Genomic DNA, 21,132 nt, shown 5'->3' with positions numbered 1-21,132 from the left:
ATTGCCATTTTTTGAAACTCCCTCATCAACATTTCTCAGGCCTAGAAAGTTGCATCCATTAACATATATTATGTTGTATTGTGACCCTTATTTCCACTCTCTTTTATGAGAGAAAAAAAACACGAGCACATGAAAGGAAGGCTAATTCAGAAGTGGAACCAGTGGCAGAAAAGTAAACTAAGCATTCAGATACATGTTTGCAGTTCTTGGCAAAGTTATCAAAATTTTACCCGAAGCATATTGAAAACATCACTCATGACAGAAACTCCCTCCCTCTTTCATTCCTGCCTTCTAACCCCCCTAAAAAACACATCTGTTTCCTACTGATAGCTTTTAACATAGAACCCTTTAATGTCTTCTAACAGGAAGTGGAAATTGAGCGAAGGTTGTGCTCGCCAGGTTTTAAGAGTCACCCTGGGAGCCAGCCGGAGGATTCTGTGAAAGATTCAGACAAGAAAGGCGAGGAAACAACTTTTGACAAGATGTCACCTGAAAGTGGTCACAGCTGCATCTTTGAAGGTTAGCATAACATTTTGATATGCTTTCTTGACATCATACCTTGTACAACATGAGTGGTTAATAAAATATATAAGGGGTTTGTTTAAAAATTAGTAGGGAAAATAATGACTGCATATAGTTTAGGAAATACAATTTAGGAAAAATAGAGGTATTTATAAATGCTTCTATCCTTATTATATTTTAATTAGATTTTTAAAACTAAATAGAATATATTTTAATTGACTATAAACCAGTACAACAAGCATTTTCATTATCAGAGGTTTGAAACAATGCACTTGACCATAATCTGACTTTTCCTTTTGTGAAAATAAAAGGAAAACATATTTGTCTTTCTGTCTGTGGGTAACAAAAGAATAAACTAGGAGTAACTATCAGTAGCAAAATAAAAAAATAAATAAGATGCCTTAAGCATCTCCTTTTCAGACAATTAAACTAAACTTGCATAATGAATTTGGAATACAAAGTGACATAAGAGTGTTACATTTTAGACAGAACCTCATAAATTTGATTAATGCTTCACAAATATCATTAAAAAGTTAATAGCTCATATGTTAGAAATCACACTATTAATATAATTTTCAACAATGACAGATATGAAAAATATAAATAATTTATTGGAAAATACAGATCTTATTTATCATTTCTGATTTGGCACATTCTGGATTTTTCCTCTTTAGCCAAGTAATGTCTATTGTAGTATTTGTGGTATTTGTTAAAGATCATAATTAGTACAAATTTTAAGATATCATTTGGAATATTTGTGGCAAACTGTCAAGTCACCAGTCCACGTGAGCAATGTGGAAAGTCTTTGGAATATTACAGTTCACAATTTGGGAAAGCAAATGGTACTCTGCTTTAAAACTTTATTATTGAAAGTGCTGTTTGCGAATCAGCACATCAGCATCACCTGGAGGCTTATTAGCAATGCAGAACCTTCGGCCTCACGTCAGTTCTACTAAATCAGAATTTGCATTGTAACAGGATCTTCAAATGATTCATGTGTACATTAAAGTTTGAGAAGCTGTACACTGTGACAGAACAGACTGATCTTCAGGGGAATTTACATATGGTTCAGCCCATTCTGATTCCGGTTGGTTTAAGGATGTAATTTCGAGTGGGAGGCAGGTGTAGAAACAGACAAGGGGAGTTTGCTAATGATGGACTGAGCATGGAATCCTAAATACTTGGTAAATTGAGATTTCAATCTCTTTTTCACTTTCAATTCGTTTTGGTATGCCCAATTAATATCCTAATATGGTTAGTATCAGTCTTGAGGAATTTACTCCACATATTTCTGGCCTGTGATTAAACTTTATGTGAACTTGGCTGAATGCAAAAGAATTAGATTAGCAGAGGCCAAGAAAAGAGAAGCTTTAAGGAATGATTTATATTCTGATGATGCTTGCCTATGGAGAGCTTAGCATAGGGAGGCAAAAATGAGTTTGGCAAACTGATCAAAGTTACACGAGGTAATTAACTCCACTCATCACATGTTACTTCTTCTCATCTGTTTTCTTTGATTTCCATGCAAAGGTTTTCAAAGGCCTCTTTATGTTAAAAGCTTAGAAAAAGTATTCTGGAGTGTAACCACTATTTACTGTCAAGATACGTCTGAAATTTAAAAGTAACCTCAAATACACATTTCCAGGTACATTGACAATAACAAGAAGTAAACTTCCAAACACAAGGTGGGAAAATTGCATCTGCAAGGTGGATGAACATTTCAGCAATTTTAATTTCATTTTATCTGTATATTGCACAAGAACTCTAATTCCTACATAGTAATACATTTAAAAGAAACAAAATTCTTTCATTATGGGATCCTTTTCGTTCTTTCATGGGGCTCCAAATTTCTTTCTCTGTTGGGACAAGAATAAACTATTTTAATACTTAATTTGGTTAACTTGGACAGCACGCAAGTTAAACTGGACAAAACCTACAAACCAAGAGCATTTTGATATTGCTATTTTGCTGTAAAGATTTATTTTATTCCAAAAAGATAAACACGTTTCTAAATAAAGTGTGATAACTGAAAGATTTCAGAGTTTATACAATTATGTGAGTGACTGTGACAGCCTTATATATTAAACATCTTAACTAGCCATAAGAGTTTCATATTGAGGCAGTATTTATTTGTAGTAATATGAAAAACAGTAGATTTTTAAAATTACACTTATAATAAATAACTTAAGTGCAGCTACCTAATATCCTGCATATTTAAATTTTAGTAAACAGTGTGAATTGATAACTCCATTCCAGGACTGAGGACTAGCAGTGCCTGTCAGTTTAGTTCCACTCCAATATCCTCAATGGCAGGACCAGAACAGCACAGAAAGGTGCTATGATTTTCCCCAGTCTTTCTTTTTATGCCTGATGATACACTCCCAGGTTCCCAGTTTGTGGACAACTGAGCTCTCACCACCTCTATTTTATTTGCTCCTTTTCCTCACATATGTATTGGTGTCAAATAAACCATAGTGCTCCAGTGTGCATGTTGGTGCATTCCTTTCACATTTTCTTGGAGATACACTCTAACAGTTGTTAAAATGATTCTAGGAAGACTTAGATCATATGTCATTAAATGTCAAGCATAGCAAATCCATAATTTGGCAAATTTGGGTAATTTGATAATAGATGGGATATGAAAGAAAACAAATCAATCAGTGTAAATGGTTTGATTGTATTATACTAATATAAAAACCTGATTTGTTGGGCCAGGCATGGTGACTCATGCCTGTAATCCCAGCGTTTTGGGAGGCCAAGGCGGGCGAATCACCTACGGTCAGGAGTTTGAAACCAGCCCTGACCAACATGGTGAAACCCCATTTCTACTAAAAATACAAAAATTAGCTGGGCATGATAGTGGGTGCCTGTAATCCCAGCTACTTGGGAGGCTGAGGCAGGAGAATCGCTTGAACCTGGCAGGTGGAGATTTCAGTGAGCTGAGATGGCACCACTGCACTCCAGCCTGGGCAACAGAGTGAGACTCCATCTCCAAAAAAATACATGTATACTTACATACATATATATATATATACACACATACAGACACACACACACACATATATATACATATATATATATATATATATATCATGATTTGTTGAATTTCTTTTAGATATTTTAAGACCAGTAAGTTAGAAGTGAATACTGGAAGTCTTAGGTACTGGTGTTTGATCTACATATATGTAGAATTGAAAAATCTACTCTTTCTGCTGAAAAACTCTGGATCAAGGAATGCTTCAAATATCAGAATTGAATGGGTCATGTTCATCAAATTTATATGACTTGGGATTTTTTAATATGACAATTGCCTGCTCTTCACTTTTATTCTCTAACTCATAATTTTAATTTTAATCTTCTAAGTCATCAACATGTAAAATGCCAAAAGATAAAATATATATTCAAAGTCACTTTTTCAAGGCTTTTTCAATAAACCTTGGGAAATTACTTGCTGTATTTCTCTTTTTATTCTGCTCTATTAAAACTAAATTCATTCTTTATCTTATAATGGCCATTCATCTCCTCTGACAGGTTTTACAAAACAAACTGAGACTTCTGTTCTTTCAGTTTTCTACTGCTCTGTGCATGAGGGGATCCTTCCAGTCATTAATGTTTCTAAAATACTGTAGTATGTATATGTATTTGTGTGATTGTCATTTACATATCTTATTTTTTTGCTTAAAATCAGACTTTTTAGAGTAATGATGTCCAATAGAAACTTCTGTGATCATGATAATAAAAGTGTCCTATATCTGTGCAGTCCAATATGGTAACCACTAGCCATATGTGGCTATTATGCAATTAAAAAGTAGCTAGTGCAACTGACCAACATAATTGCTAATTTCATTGAATTTTAAGTAATGTACATGTGAATCATCATGATATTGGAAGCTGACATTTGTCCAGTGAACTAACTGTTCACCCTTTTCATAAGAGTTGATCCAGATGCTAATTATTCATTTTAAGTGATCCTCTAGCTGCCAATTTACCTTTATTACAATGTATGTGGATGAGGAGAAAGAGAATTCATGTCGGCAAAATAGATAAAAGGTAAATAGCAATAATTCACATATTAAAAGGTTGCCTTCGAGAACTAGGGATGATCTCCTCTCTTTAGTATTTTCTAGTGATAAAATTAAGAAATATATAATTTCAACTGTGTTCCCTTTTCAATGTGCTGATAAAGCAATAGTTTTATCATAGAAACAGAAATACTACTGTAAGACTTTGCTTTTTTTTTTTTCCCATAACATCTTTTCTAGAGCTTAATTGTCTTGGAAATATGAATCCCCTCAGGTCAGAAGCAAACCTTTTTCTAAATACCTAAGATTAACAAAGTTAAATGAAATGGAGGAACAGGCTACTTTAAAATTAACAGCACCATTTCTTTAATAAAACAGGGCTTCTTTGGAAACTTCTAAGTAAATCAGACATTTAGTCACAGAGTAGTTCCAGCTAACACCATCGACACCATTTGTTTTGCTCTGTCTGCACTGTCCCCTCTAACGAGACTCAGAGGACAGGCTTTTAGAACTGGTCTCTGGATACATGATGGTGGACCCAGGACTCCCAGCACCAGCTTCTGCTTCCGGACTTGCTTCCCTACCTACTCTACTTTATTTCATGCCCCAAATAATGTTATTTTAGTTCATATAGGAGACATTTCATTAGGAAAAATACTGTCAGTGGATCACCATCTAAAACAATTCTGTGGTGATGGCCTTTGTAAAATAAAGAATCCATTTTTTATATCAGTAATCATTGCTAATTGATCTGCTTACCCAATTAAGTGTTTCTCTTTCTTAAAGTTGGGTCCACCTGCAGATTTTTGATGACTCCCACATGTTGCTTTTAGTCACTATTATAGTCAGTGAGTCAAAACACATTCCAGAGTTAAGTCATGGCCCAGTAGGAAGGGGCAGCTGGGAGTTTGCTATTCTGAGGAATATGTAATGAAAGGTCTATTCCTGAGGTCGTTCACGTGGTAACTATAAATCAGCACCTTGGAATGCTGGAAAATTTCCAAAATCCCAGGAACTCATTTTGAGCTTGCACATGGTCATATTTAATTTTAAAACATGAGGCCATCAAAGAAAGATAACAACAAATTTAAGTATACCTTTAAAAAATCATTCATTCACTTTACTACCCTGAAATTGGAAAAAAATAAATATAATTTTTAATATTCTGATTGTAGAATGTCAGAAATGTGTACATATTTCTACCAAGTATTTTTGATGTGCTATTTTCCTTTGCCCATTCATCTGTTCATTCATCAAACAAATATGTATTGATTGCCTATTTGTGCCAAGTACTACTCTAGGTGCTTGGAGACATCAATGAACAAAAGACAAAAAGAAAAAGAAAAAATCCTGCCCATGGAGCATATTTTCTAACAGGAGATACATATGTTGGATGATAAAATAATGAAGAAGTAAATAATATATCAGAAGACAGCAAGTGCTATAGAAAACACAGGCCAGGATAGAGGGAAGGGTGCATGATGGAAATTTGTAATTTTAATTAGGATGGTGAGAATCAGCCACATGGGAAGGTGACATTTAAACAAAGACTTGAATAAGTAAATATTCTCAGTGCTTTGAGAGGCCGAGGAAGGAGGATTGCTTGAGGTCAAGAGTTCAAGACCAGCTTGGGCAGCATAGCAACACTCCATCTCTACAAAAAATAAAAAATTAGCTGGGCTTGCGGCACACACCTGTAGACCCAGCTACCAGGAAGGCTAAGGCAGGAGGATCCCTTGAGCCCTGGAGTTCAAGGTTACAGTTAGCTAAGATCAAGCCACTGCACTCCAGCCTGGGTGACAGAGCAAGACCCTGCCTCAAAAATAAAATATAAAAAAGAAAATATACATAGTTATATAATGTTAAAGGCAAATGTATCTCCTAAGATTTGAGGCAGAATATTCTCTGGATGATCCCAGGCCCCTTAATTGGAGCAACTATATTGCTGGTTTTTTTGCAGTCACTTGAAGATAGAGGAAACATACCACAGTAAAATCCTCATATCTTGCCACTGTCACCAATGGGAAGTGTGTGGAACCACTCTTACCCTGGTTTATCAGTCTGCACCTTGTGGATTTCTGGTATTGTTCTATTCTGTTCTACAGGGAATAGGCCAAGAAAGGAGAGCAGAGGGCAAAAAGTTCAGGTAGAACCACAGGGCTAACTGAAGGCTTGGAGCCCACACATGAGAGCCAAAACAGGAATTAGTTATTATAAGAAAGGTACAGGCCGGGTGTGATGGCTCACGCCTGTAATCCCAAATCTTTGGGAGGCCGAGGTGGGTGGATCATGAGGTCAGGAGTTTGAGACCAGCCTGGACAACATGGTGAAACCCCGTCTCTACTAAAAATACAAAAATTAGCTGGGCGTAGTGGCATGCCCCTGTCGTCCCAGCTACTCGGGAGGCTGAGGCAGGAGAATGGCTTGAACCCGGGAGGTGGAGGTTGCAGTGAGCTGAGATCGTGCCACTGCACTCCAGCCTGATGACAGAGCAAGGCTCCGTCACAATAAAAGAAAGAAAGAAAGAGAGAAAGAGAAAGAAAGGTACATGGGATTTGTGTTACCTAATGGGTTTGAAATTAGAATGTCAGCACAAAGGTGAAACACAAGAATCCCACTTCTTAAACTGAGTTCATGACTCCATGTATCTATTCAGGTTGGCATGGCTCATGTGACTGTCAGTGTTCCAAAATAAAGACGTTAGAAGTTCACAAGTGCAGAAGGTGCTATGCCAGAGAAGTTTGATGACAGATATTGGTGATACACTCCAAGCAAGACTGAGTTTAAGAATAAAAAGCCCAGTCACTAAGGATTAGGGCATGGCTAAAAGAAACTCAGCGTTCTGGGGCAGTGATTTGGAAAAACTGGAAAGAAGGAAAGGAAAGAGGAAGGGAGGGAGGGAAGGATGAAGGGAGAGAGAAAAAGATGGAGAGAGACAGGAATGGAGGAACAGAGGCAGGAAGAGAAGTGAGAAAAATAAAGCAGTTTTATGAAGCTTTTGAGAAGTAGCTAGAATTCAGTTACTAATGAATTCTTTTTGGTATCAGAGGCAAACACCGAATGGGAGCAGTAGTCAAATCCATAAATTCAGCAAATATTTACTGAACAGGTACTATGGACCTGCCCCTGTGCTTGGCACTGGGGATACAGGTATGTGAAGACACAGCCCCTGCCCCTGAGTAGCTTATAGTTTAAGAAAGGTGGCAGTTTCATAAACAAATGTCAACACTAGGAGATGAGCAGTGCTACAGTAAAAGATATAGGAAGCAACTACTTATGTCCGTGGGCCCACAGATGCTTCATAGAAATGCTGATTTTTTAAAGTGTTTGTGAAGCATGATTGGGAGTTGACCAGGAGGAGAAAGAAGGCATGTGTGAGAAGGAGGGATAGGAGAAAGGGTGGAAATTCTAAGTAGATCCAGCAAAACCATGAAGGGATACGGAAAGTAAGCAATTGGGAAGAAAATAGGGACACTTCCATATGTTTGATGCTTAACAGCTCATTTCAATTAGTGTCTTTATAGCCCCTTGAGCTGGGGCCAGAGTGGGTGCTAGATTCTAAGCTATGAGTGAAACAATTCCAGCTGAGGTTAATTAGACTCAGCTGCCAGGTTAGGAAGACAGGTTTGCATGAAAAGGAAAAACTTGGTTTTTGTACTTTCAGAAATATGCTCGTTGACATATTTTAACAATTTTTGCCAATTAAAGGAGTGAAATATTTGGTGATTTTTCACCATCGTAAAAAAAAAAAACCACAATATTCTAGAGAAACCCTATATATTTCTAGATATTTCAGACATGGGGAATAGAAAAAAAGCCACTACATAAATTAGCTAATTAGCAATGTTACTTTTTAAAATTCAATTTTCAAAATATTTGAAGTTTTTAATGTATTTTTATTTTCAAGAGTTAAGCCAAATACTTTTATTTAAAATGTCTATTGTCTCTACATTATTCATTATAGACATTTAATATTAGAAATACTTCACTATATGAAATAAAATTTAATTATAAATTTTTAACTTTTAAACCTAACTTCTTATTTCTTTTTAATGTAGTTTCACATGCCCTTTAAAATATATAATATCCGTAATGCAATATAAAAATAACTTAACTAATAAATGTGAAAACACAGGTAATAACATAAACTTTTCTCTTTGAGAAGTTACATTTACAAAGAGCCACATGTTTCTATTTTTGGCTCTTTTTCTACAGCCATAGATATGGAGATAGGGCTAAAATAATGTTCTATGAATAAATTCTGCATGTCACTGTTATGATTCTTTATTTACAACTTCTTAACTGATGAAATAGTATATGAGGACTCATAACAGTACACATAGTCCTAGCCAGAGGGTCTCAGGAATTCTTGAAGAGTACCACATACCTTTGTATTGGCTAAGACAAACAGCCAGTCGTTCTATTTTTTGAAGATCATCTTTTAAAAAAAATCAAATTTTGCCAAACACAATAGGAAACTCACTCTGTTAATAGTTTGTTTTGTTTAATATTTCAGCACTTAACATTCTAGTTTCTGACTTATTATGAGATATGTAATCATTCTTTATGACATGGTAAGACCATTGCTTTCCATACACATCAGGGAAGAACTTGATATATCACCTCCAAATCTTTTTATGTCATCACTTCACAATACTTCTGACTCATTGCTTAAATATCTTCACTCTTATCGCTAATAATGACATATTGCCTTTTGAGATATGGCATCAGAATATGAAACCAATTGCTTCATAGTTATTGTACGAGGGAAACTATTAAGAAACTTTAATGTCCCTAGATTTTGCATAGAAGAATTCAGATAAAAAACTTTGAGTGGAAGTTCAGATGATCATACTTTTTAATGAATCAAGAATTCTGGTGAGCTTAAATAACTGCTGCATTGGTAGTTGGAAACTGTTTTTCTTGATGGTTTGCTGTGGATATTTGAATCGCTATCCTTGTACTGCATCAAAAGATAACCTTATCTTTGCTCATTCCTGGTGTTTTTTGCTTATGCCATGCCAAAGAATGATTTATTCTATCTATAATTTTTAAAATAATTATATTTCCCAATGAACACTATATGCAATAATATTCTATATACTACATGTGTTAAACATTAAATCCACTATAGCCCGTCATTTCTATACTCTTGTTATCTGCAATTCCCACTCCTGTAAATTCCCATCTTTTTGTAAGCTAATTAAGCACTAATTAAAATGGAAGTCCAAAAATTTTCCCCACCAAATGGAAGGGGAAATAATTGTTGATTTCATCAAAGAGTGCAATTAGCAGAGTTGAAAGAAAAGAGGAAGGGGAATTATTAAAGAAGTCATTGGGAAAAATTTTACTTTTCAGAGCTGAAAGAATATATAGTAGGACCTTCAAATTAAATGGACCACAGTGTTCCAATGAATTAAGTAGCAACACATACGGTGAGATTATATCATAACATTTTTCATTGATCCTTTATAAATCCCAGAAGTGTCCAGATATGGGAAAAGGGCATGTTCCCAAAACAGAAATTAACGTCAAATGTCAAATTGGAGTCAAAGTTTTTACTGGCAACTCAGGATGCTAGAAGGAAGCAGAGCAAAAAGTCTTCCATGAGACTGCATGTATGCAGAATTACACACAAAATATACTGCCAGAAATATTCAGGGAGCCCCAAACTGAGAAATTAACTTAAGGCTGTTGTAGATTCTTTATGCTGCAGAGTATATGACAGAAATAAAGTCAAATCACCTTCACATCTCTCAAATTGCCACTGTGAAGGACCACAATCGGTAATGGTGGACCATTAACACAAAGTCCAAAATTTACAAACACACAGGAAAATAATTCACTGTGAAAGAGAGTCAATAGAAAATGCAAACACAGAATTAAGCTGCAAATGAATTCAAAAGATATTGAGTTGGATTAAAATATTTTTAAAAGTATATCGTGAAAAATAAAAGATTGAAACAACATATTATAAAAACCAAGAGCCAGTCAGATTTGGGAAAGAAGCGAATACAATTTCAAAAATATTTTTTTTTAACACAGCAGATGTGTTATACAACTAATTGTATATTGCCGAAGAGAGAATTAATGACCTAGAATATAAATTCAAAGAATTTAATTATAGAGAACCAGGCACAGTGGCTCACGCCTGTAATCCCAGCATTTTGGGAGGCTGAGGCAGGTGGATCACTTGAGGTCAGGAGTTCAAGACCAGCCTGGCCAACATGGTGAAACCCCATCTCTACTAAAAAATACAAAAATTAGACAGGCATGGTGGCGTGAGCCTGTAGTCCCAGCTACTTGGGATGCTGAGGCAGGAGAATTGCTTGAATCCAGGAGGCGGAGGTTTCAGTGAGCTGAGATTGTGCCACTGTACTCTAGCCTCAGCAACAGAGCAAGACTCTGTCTCAAAAAGAAAAGAAAAGAAAGAAAGAGAGAGAGAGAAAGAAAGAAAGAAAGAAAGAAAGGAAGAAAGGAAGGAAGGAAGGAAGGAATTATAGAGAATATAAAGCAGAGTAATAAATTTATGCAAATATGAAAGAAAGAGTAAAAGGCAGGAAGGACACAATAAACAGTCTAATGTATATTTACTTGAAATCCCAAAGAAAAAGAATGGAAGAAAGGAAATATTCAAAGAGACTTGACTAAACACTTTATAGAACTGAAATTTAAAGGACCTAACTCTCAGATGCAGGATGCACAATGAAGGCATATCATGGTAAATAAAAAGGGTCTATACCTCTAGACAAAAGACAGTGAATGTACATAATATGACAGAATTACAGGAAAAGAGAAACGTAGAATTAAAAGAGAGAAGAGAATTTAAGTTTGAAAATTGACAAACTGATAACCAATTGCTCAATAGTAAAAATAAAACCTGGAAGAGTGTGAAGCTATATTTTTAATATAGTGAGATAAATAATTTTTGACTTCCAATTTTATATCCAACTAAATTTTAATTTAAGAATGAGGACAAAATACACACATGTTAAAACAAACCAAAACAAAGAGGTTTCTATTAATAAACCCTAATTAAAGGAAATTGTTAGAAATATGCTTAAGCAGAAATAAACAATATCCCAGAAAAAGTAATCTGAGATAGAAGAAAAAATATTGGCCAGTGAAATTGCTGAATATGTGGGTAAATCTGAACAAACCAACTGCCTATATAAAATAGTAATAATGTAGGCGGTATGGAGGAAAGCGTTAACTTAGCAGGCTTGGGATGTGCAAACCCTGTATCTCCAAGGAAAAGACTGGTCTTTGAACCAGCTCCTGGGAAACAACCTCCAAGCTCTGGAATATCAGGCCTGATAAGAGTGTCTTTGTGTACCTGGGGCACTTATCCAGGTCAGATTGTTTATGCCAACAATGTGATTTATGATGGTGGCCTTGGACCATGCTGTATCAGTTTGGTCTCTGGGAGAGCAAATGGAGAATGAGTAACTAAGGTCAGCCACACAGCTGCTCCATATTTGTGTGAACAACCTCCAGCAAAAGTCGTGGACAACAAGGCTAGAATGAGCTTCCCTGGTTGGTAATACTTCGTGCATTTTGTCTCACATTGTTGGTGAGAGAATTAAAGTAGGACTGTTTATAGAACTTTCCTGGGAGAGAACAATTAGAAGTTCGTATCTTGTTTCTCTCAGACTCTGCCCTATGCCTTGTTTGTCATTTGCTGATTAATCTGTATGCATTTGCTGTAATAAACTGTAATGGTGAGAATAACGGCTCTTCTGAGTTCTGTGAGGTCTAGTGAATAAGTGACCTAAGGCTGGACACAGGGATTTAAAACAAATTGGAACTAAAATATCAAATAATAATAACATAATGCAGAAAGCAGATGATCAATCAAATCATTCTCGAGTATTCTTCAAGAGCAAAAATTAAAGGATCAGCCTTACACCTTCATCAGTTTAAGTATTTACATTAAAGTTTTAAGAGTAAAAAATTTAAAAATACTAATAGAGTGATTAATTTTTAAACTACTAGAGAAAGAATAGAATCCCTGAACACTTCAAAAGAAAGAAGGAAAAGAGGCTGGGCATGGTGGCTCACGACTGTAACCTCAGCACTTTGGGAGGTCAAGGCAGGCAGATCACCTGAAGTCAGGAGTTCGAGACCAGCCCAGCCAACAAGGCGAAACCCCATCTCTATTAAAAATACAAATATTTGCTGGGTGTGGTGGCATGCACCTGTAATCCCAGCTACGTAGGAGGCTGAGGCAGGAGAATCGCTTGAACCTGGGAGGCGGAGGTTGCAGTGAGCCGAGATCACACCTTTGCACTCCAGTGTGGGTGACAAAAGTGAAAAAGGAAAGAAAGAAAGAAAGAAAGAAAGAAAGAAAGAAAGAAAGAAAGAAAGAAAGAAAGAAAGAAAGAAAGAAAGAAAGAAAGAAAGAAAGAAAGAAAGAAAGAAAGAAAGAAAGAGAAAGAGAGAAAAAAATGAAGGAAGGAAGGAAGAAAGGAAGAAAGCAGGCAGGCAAGCAAGCAAGCAGGAAGGCAGGGAGGGAGGAAAATAAAGGCATAGAATAATTAGAGTATCTAAAACTGCAAAGTTATGTAGCTGAAATAATTCTAAATATGTTAGTAGTCTTCATAAATGTAAATGCCCCAACTCTTCAGTGGAAAGACAAGATTGTCAGGTTGGGATTTTAGAAAAAGTTAGGCATATACAACACAAAATAGACACTTGTAAAATATTGAAATATTAACAAAAAGAAAGTCAATATGTCTATTTTATTCTCAGAAAGGAAATAGACTTAAATGGAAAAAAAATACCATGTAACAATAAAAATAAAGAATAATCTTTTAAGAAAGTAAAGGAAATCCACTGAGACTGGGAACAAAGTGAAAGTACAATTTTAGGGAGGTAAGCAAGCCCAGAAACTGTTAGTTCCCATATTAATCTGGGGTGGTAGGACTTTGATGAATCAAATAGATGAAAGCATGCAATTGATTCAGGATACTAGGTCCTGGGCTCATCTAGCATGGGAAGTTGGATCACTGATGCCTTAGGAAGCTGAATACCACAATGGACTGTACATATAGGAGTGAAAGGCTAAACTAAAAATATGCTTACTTCAATCTTTGGTCTGAATGGATGGAAAATAATTTTATCTCCCAGGAATTCCTAACTCAAGAATTAGGGACTCTCACCCCAACCTAATTCAAGTTTGAGACCCAAATTCACATATTTGTAAGATCCCGAAAGCTTCAAACCAATAATTTCATTTATACTTAATTCACTATGCAGATAGAGGAAGCAAAATATAAATTCACTCTGGAAGCACATGCTTTCAACTGGGGTCTCAAAAAAGTCCCATAGATAAAGTTCCAGTGAGCATGAGCTCACAATCGAAAATCACAATAAACATAAGAAACAAGGCTATATAAAAATCAACAAGTGTAGGAAGGCAGAATTATGCCCCTATAAACATCAATGATGAATTTGAAAGTGAACTCTGCATACTCTGGGCATTTAGCTTATGAAATATGTGGCAATTCAGGTCAGTTGGAAATGGATAGACTAGTTGGTGAATTAGTACTTAGGCAATAGTCCGTCATTAGAAGAAAAATTCGATCTTGTCTTTCATTATATACACAATTTATTCCAAACGGTTTAAAAGCTAAGTATAAAATCCCAAACTCAAAACTACAAGAAATTTTAGAAAAAATATAGGAAATATTTATGACTTCAGAACAAGAAAGGAATTTATAAGAAACACTTGAAATGAAAAACAGAAAGAAAATATAAGATTCAATATCATAAAAATATTTAAACTTTGTTCTGTTGCAATAATATATTAGCTAATTTTAAAGTACTAGAAAAACAGAAACACAATATTTACAGTGCATATAACCAACAACATATTAATATCCAGGATATGTAGGAGGCATCTGCCAAGAAAGAGATAACCAAATTTAAAATTGGGCAAAGTATACAAACAACAAAAAAACTAGAAATGGATAATAATAATATGAAAACATGGGGTACTATATTCACTATTTGAGTGATGGGTTCAACAGAAGCTTAATCTCAGCATTATACAATATACTCATGTAACAAAACTGCACCAGTAACCCCTGGATCTAAAATAATGATATAAAGAAATAAATAATAAGACAAAATTGTTCCTTCCTTAAAAAAAAATCAGTAGCACTACTAATAATTGAGGAAATAAAAATTAACATGATAATTAAGCATAACTTTTTCCATCAGAATGGCCAAAAAATTTGTGTAACCATTTGTAGTTGTAGAATGTATAAAGAAAGAGATCCTCTCATATGTTGTTGGTGGTAGTATAAAAATAGTATGATCACATGACGAGACATTTTAACAGGGTTAATTAAAATTTAAAATGTCAACCAAACAGTTCAACATCAGCATTTATCTCTTTAATCAAAAGAAATACTATTCATGCATACAATTATCAATGATGGAGGATATTTATGGCAGTATTGATTTTATTAGAAAAAAATGGATACAATTTAAATGCCAATTATATAAGCGAATGATTGAATAAATCATGATTCATCCATTACCTAAATATAAGGTAAAATTGAGAAGAATGAGATAGTAAGGTTGGTATGACACAGGAAGTGTCTGAAATGTATTGATATGTTGTTGTGTTTTATTTAACATTTTATAGGAAGAAAGCATTGTTGGTGTATTACTTGTATTATTGTTTAAAATAGAGAAAAACCCCTAAGAAATTGGGCAACTTTTTGAATAAATAAATATATTAAAGTATTTATAGTACTTGGCACACCTATATGCTTAAGAATTGTCAAGCTGTAAAACTTTAGGTTTAAATTTTGTATTGCAATATAAACTATCATATTAAAATATAGTGATTTGGGCAGTGAAACTAGCCTTTTGTTGGCTATTTAATTCTATATATTTTAGAAATAACTGTTATCTCAATTTCTTTTTAATTTAGTGGAAATTTGCAAGAGACTTGCAAGTTTAAAAATATTAGTGAATAGAGGATTTACGGAAAGGTTAACATAAAATCCTACAACTTCAAAAATCCTGTTTTGGGATTTAGCTCAACGTAGCACATTTCACCATCTGAAGAGCAAAGTCTAGATTCTTCTACAGATTTGCAAAGGAATGACTTCAATGTTTGTTCATATTACTGCTAAGCAATCTGTATTGGGTTCCAGTTACCACCGATTTTGCCTGAATTGTTTGCATTCCATCAGGCTTATAGGATGCAGCTGAGATATCTTAAGTGATGTTGGAAGTTGTTAATGGCATAAAGAAGGCTTTTATTAAGTATTAATTAATGGGCTGAATTCCTATTGAAGCCAGGCCATAGAATAGAATAAGAAATAATAGGAAATAAATTCTGGGGCACAAAAAGTCTAACTGAAGCCCAGACATCACCACTACACAACATATCCACGTGACAAAACTGCACTTTTACCCCCTAGATCTGTTTTTAAAAACACAAAAAATAAAGATGATAGGAAAACATTCTCTAAGGAGCATAGTCATCTCAACTCTAAGGGAGGATGTTAACACTAACAATAATTATATGTATGGCATTGGCACTGACAATGCAACCATGCATAAAACATCCTCTATGAATTCCCAACTTTTATGGTCTGGCCCAGAGTTTCTCAAATCATCCTCTTAGTATGATTTTTAAAATGCAGATTTCTTAGTGCAAGCTGCAGTTTAAAACAAAATGAAGCTTGCTTCAAAAATGTGGTTTCTGCCCGTATAGGGCTTACTTTCTGGCTAAGAATGCAGACAATAAGTACATAAACCATAATGAAATACGCAATTGCAAATTGTGGGACTGAAGGAGAAAAACTGGGTGCATGGGTGTTGCTATGGGATTACTAGGGACAAAGGAACCATTTCACTATATTTTTAAAAAAATTCAATTTATTACTAGATTTCAAAGGTATTAGCTCTTGAGCCTGGCAAGATGTTTTCTGAGCTGTTTATGTGTTAGTAGGGTGTCAAGTGATTGCAGAGGTAATATCAATTTATTTTTTCTATTGCCAAATTTGTAACTCAACTTCAATAATTCTTGAAGTAAGTTACATGTGACTGGCAGTTCTCTCTGTGAGAGAAATGTCCCAACTGTGTACTTGTGTTTCAGAAGGATTCAGGACGTGTTACCCTAACATATGACACCCCAGCATATTGAATATTTTAAGCTGAAGGAATTTGAGAAACAGCACGTGCAGCAAGTATTTTCTGACCTTCTGTTCTGAAGTAGGTCATGAAAACTCCACATGACATGTGTCCTCCCCATACCAAAAGAAGAAGAGCATCCTTTGGAGGCTCCAAAGACACAGGGACACAGAGAGGAATCTAGAACAGATTTTGCTGCCCCCCGCCCCCAGTTTACTACACTGAACTCATATCTTTGTGCTATCAGTTCTCTACAATTTTCCATTCTTCTCAAACCAAGCATAAAAGCACTCACGTTCAACCAATTCTTTGAGTCCTCATTTCCTTATAAAGTCTCCTGTGTCACATGAAACTTATATTAAATCCATTTGTATGCTTTGCTCATGTTAATATATCTTTTGTTACGGGGGTCCCAGGCGTGAACCTGGGATAGGTAGAAAGAAAAAAATATTTACTATCTCTTATTTCCTCAAGACAATAGATTTGATGGCTTTTATACCCAACATAACCCAGACTTGAAGAACAAGAATATAGACCAAATAATAATTAATCAGGACCAGAAAAACACTATAACAAAAACCTCAATGCTAGACAGGTGAGCAGTCATTACAATAAGGGAACAGAAGCCCATTGAGAATTGTTCTCCACTTTTAACCCCCTGACTCCACCACTCCAAGGAATCACTGTGAGAAGCACAAGATTCTACAAAATAGAAAATTCTTAGTTGTCTTTTTTAAAAGGTGAGTGTTCTGTACCACTGGTATTAAAGTCACAGATAAAATGACCCCACATTTTCCTCTTTGGCTGCTCTCCCAAATGCAAACTTTCCCCCTATTTTGCAGGCAACCTCTGCGTGTTTCTACGTGATTATTTTGGCATGTTTCACTCAGTGTTATGATTTATTTGTTTGCCTTATTCATAACTACATACCCATATGCACCCTCTGTGGAGTGTATTTCAAAATATTTGTTGAATGATTCAATTAATTGATTAATTTTACCACAACCAAGAAAAATACTGAGAATCATTAAACATAGTTTTAATTTGTGAGTATCGGGTAGTATGCACTTTCATATACAGACTCAATATGCCACTATAGTTGAGGGTGAATTGTGGTGATAGGCAAACCCAAAATTAAATTCTGTATTGAGCATGTACAAGTTATGCAACATTGAAAAAGTTACTTAACCACTTTAAGTTTCAGTGTCTCACCCTTTAAAATAGTAAAGTTAATGATAGCAACCACTTAGGCATGTTGTGGGCATTACCTGGAATACTGCATAAAAATAACTTATCACACTGCATAAAACTCAAAATGGAACTAGTTTCAACAGCAATTTAAAACACAGGTTTAGTTTGCCAGCTAGGGAAAGTGCATTCTTAGAACACCTCTGTAAGATATGTCTATAATTAAGGTGAATTATTTTAAAGTATTTCTCTATGATGTTCCCAAGATTTTCAAATTATCAGATGCAAGACAAATTGTACTTGCACACTCAGTGCCTAGTAGATATTCAATGATTACCATTTGAATGAATATATGATTTCCCATTTTGACAAAAAGTGATTGGGTATGGATTATGCTTCACAGGCATAAATTTAAATGATAAGCTCTGCAAAACATTGTATCAAATAGAGTTTGCCATATCCATATTTTTATGACCTGTTGACAGAATAATGTTTTAAAAATGATTGAGGCTTGAAGAGTATGAGAAGCTGATCTATCAACCTGAAATGGTAATTCAAGCAAAATATGAATGGCTTTTTAGTCAGTTAAAAAAAATGGTTGAGGAAATAGACACTTCTCAGTCAAACTTCAATGATAGTTCAGTTGCCTTTTCTGGGTTTCCCTCTTCCAAGCCCCATTGAACTTTGATTTGTTTCTTTCATTTTTTTTCAAATCAATCTAAAAATACCCATCTTAAATCATCCTCATACATTTTTCCAATTCCCACTACAAACTAATGAAATGTTGCTTAGAAATATTTACTATGCTTTTTAAATTTACAACAACAAAATGCATTGAGTGCACCAAGATCGTGGAAACAAGCATTGTCAATAGACACTCAACACAGTTTATGACATTGAAATGATGTTCTTGAAAGAAGTGCTTGTCATGAGAGAGCTCAATGTTCTTAATTATACACTGCTGATTTGTCCCTCACATCCTCTCAATTTTCTGGAATTCATTCATTCAAGCATTCATTTATTTATTTACTAATTGATCTATGTGTTTATTTATTCCGTATTTCATAAAACAAAGTGCTTTTGACAAAATTCACTATTCTTGCTTGGGATAACATTTGATCCTAGTATGTTCTAGGGATGTTCCTAGATCTCAAAGTCAATATCCACTTTATACAGATGTTGTTCTTTCTTTCTCCCAGAGGGGAGAAGTGTGTGCATTTACACTGTATAAGTATGCATGTATAATAGCTTGGAGGCTACCCTTTGTCTCCATTTATTCTAGAACCACCAAATAGATATACACACCACACGCACACACATGAAGTTCACTAAAAGGAAGTGCTTTTTCATTACTTTTAGCAAAAGTATGAGGAATCCAGAATGCTTGCCTTCCTTTCCCCCTACAATCAAAGCAGCTTGTGGGGTGTTATCAATTTTATACACTTACAAAGAAAACAGTGAAATTCCTTGACAATGCTGCTGGAAATCATTATGAAAAATGTTGCAATAGGAGGAAAAAACAGTGTATGAGTATACAAGCCATGCATTGACACAAGAAGAAAAGATTTTATAGCTTCATCTTGGCCATAGCAACACATTTTAGCTTGATAACTATCTAGAAATTTTGGAGAAAATATTGTAGGAGAGACTATTAAGAGTGAAAAAAAGTCTATGACAGCTGTTCCTCTTCTCCACTGAAAATAAAAGGCATTAAATATGAAGTTATTTATCCACTTTAAAAGTGCTTTAAAACAGTGTTCTAGTTGTGCCATAACATAAAGAGAGTTTGCCATCAGAACTTACATTTTGCACTTAAAGATGACAAAAGAAGAATTGAAGTAAATTATATGTGTTTTCTCAGGTTACAAAGAGTACATATCCTTACAAAATCCAACTGAAAATAGCTAATTTGAATATCATACCAAAGTTTTAGTTTCTGAGACTATATGGTTTTATACATATTTTCTGTTATTTCTCATTTACAACTATAAATGTGTTTGAGGTAAGATTCTAGAAAATTTAGGGATGCAGTTGAAAGATATTCAGTGTATTTTTATCATATAATATTTACATTTTGCAAATTTGAAAACACTAGATTTTTTATGCAACATTTTGAAATTTAATTCACATGGACTTAAATACGAAAGAGGTGACGTAGATGTGTTTATGCATCAGTTAATCAAACCGACATTTATCAAGCCCCTCAGAGAACCAAGCTCCTGTGGGAGGCACTGGCCTCCCAGGAATGGTGGGATAGAAATGGCTCCATCTTCACAGAGTTTACCATGTAACTTACTTTTCTACTGTGCTTTCACAGTATATGAAGCATTTTTACGAACATGGTGTTGTCTCTGACTTATTATTTGAGATACGTGTTATTATTCCTAGCAAATGAAATTATTGAAACTTGTAAATTTTAAGATTGAGATGTTCAATAACAATTTCAAATACCTACAAATGATATTTAACCATGAAAATAACCATTTAGATTTTATTGCACTTAATAGTTTTATCAGTAAGATTCCAATCTGTAGACAGGAACCACACAGTTATTTGAACAGGGAAAGTATATTTAAAATAATTTTTACCTATAATAGGAGATTGGATTAATAGAGGATTGGCTACAAAGGGGTAAAGAAAACTCTAAGGAATACAGAAATAGCAGATATAAGAAGCAGACACTACCTCTGAATGAATCTGGAAATAGGCCCCTTCCTCCAAGGCTAGGATTCAGGCCTCAGCGGGGAGGGCACTACCATGGCCCACCAGATGGTGGAAACGTACATCGAGGGGCTGCACTGGAAAACTAACTGAGAATCTCTTCCTTGGGATATCTGGGGAGGAACCATGGAGAGATACCACATGCTGCTGGCTGCAGAGCACTGCAGAAGGCTGTCAGGAGAGACGGTACACAGAAACCAAGAACTGTTTGTCCTGCAGGATCTCTCTGGAGTCCTCTGCCATCAAGCTAATCATTTTGCTGGCTAGCAAGGGAGAAATATTCTATTATGACAAATACAGCCACAGAGAGTGGCTTTGAAGCTAAGAGGAATAGAATGATAATTGGTATGTTGGCATATCAATAACATTTAGATGCAGTGTATCCTTTATTTGTCACAACTACACTACAAGGATACAGTTTTTATTCTTATAACATGGATAAAGTCATTTAAAATATTTTTATGTAATTTTTTAATGATTTAAGAATAAATTATTTGCCCATTATTGTGAAGCGTAAAACTTA

General features: G+C 35.0%; 1 protein-coding gene across 1 annotated transcript in view; it reads left to right on the top strand.

Moving 5' to 3' along the window:
• The window catches only part of XIRP2 (xin actin binding repeat containing 2), a 372,350-nt gene that overhangs the window by 251,677 nt on the left and 99,541 nt on the right, over positions 1 to 21,132 (top strand). Inside the window, exon 3 of the mRNA XM_032755484.2 lies at positions 366 to 519. Within this exon, the coding sequence (XP_032611375.1) occupies positions 366 to 519 (154 nt within the window). The remainder of the gene's footprint in view (positions 1 to 365; positions 520 to 21,132) is intronic.

The sequence above is a fragment of the Hylobates moloch genome, unplaced genomic scaffold (genome assembly GCF_009828535.3).
Source record: "Hylobates moloch isolate HMO894 unplaced genomic scaffold, HMol_V3 SCAFFOLD_1, whole genome shotgun sequence".
NCBI lineage: Eukaryota > Metazoa > Chordata > Mammalia > Primates > Hylobatidae > Hylobates > Hylobates moloch.
The sequence above is the reverse complement of the archived record's forward strand: the minus strand, read 5'-3'. Positions and strand labels throughout refer to the sequence as shown.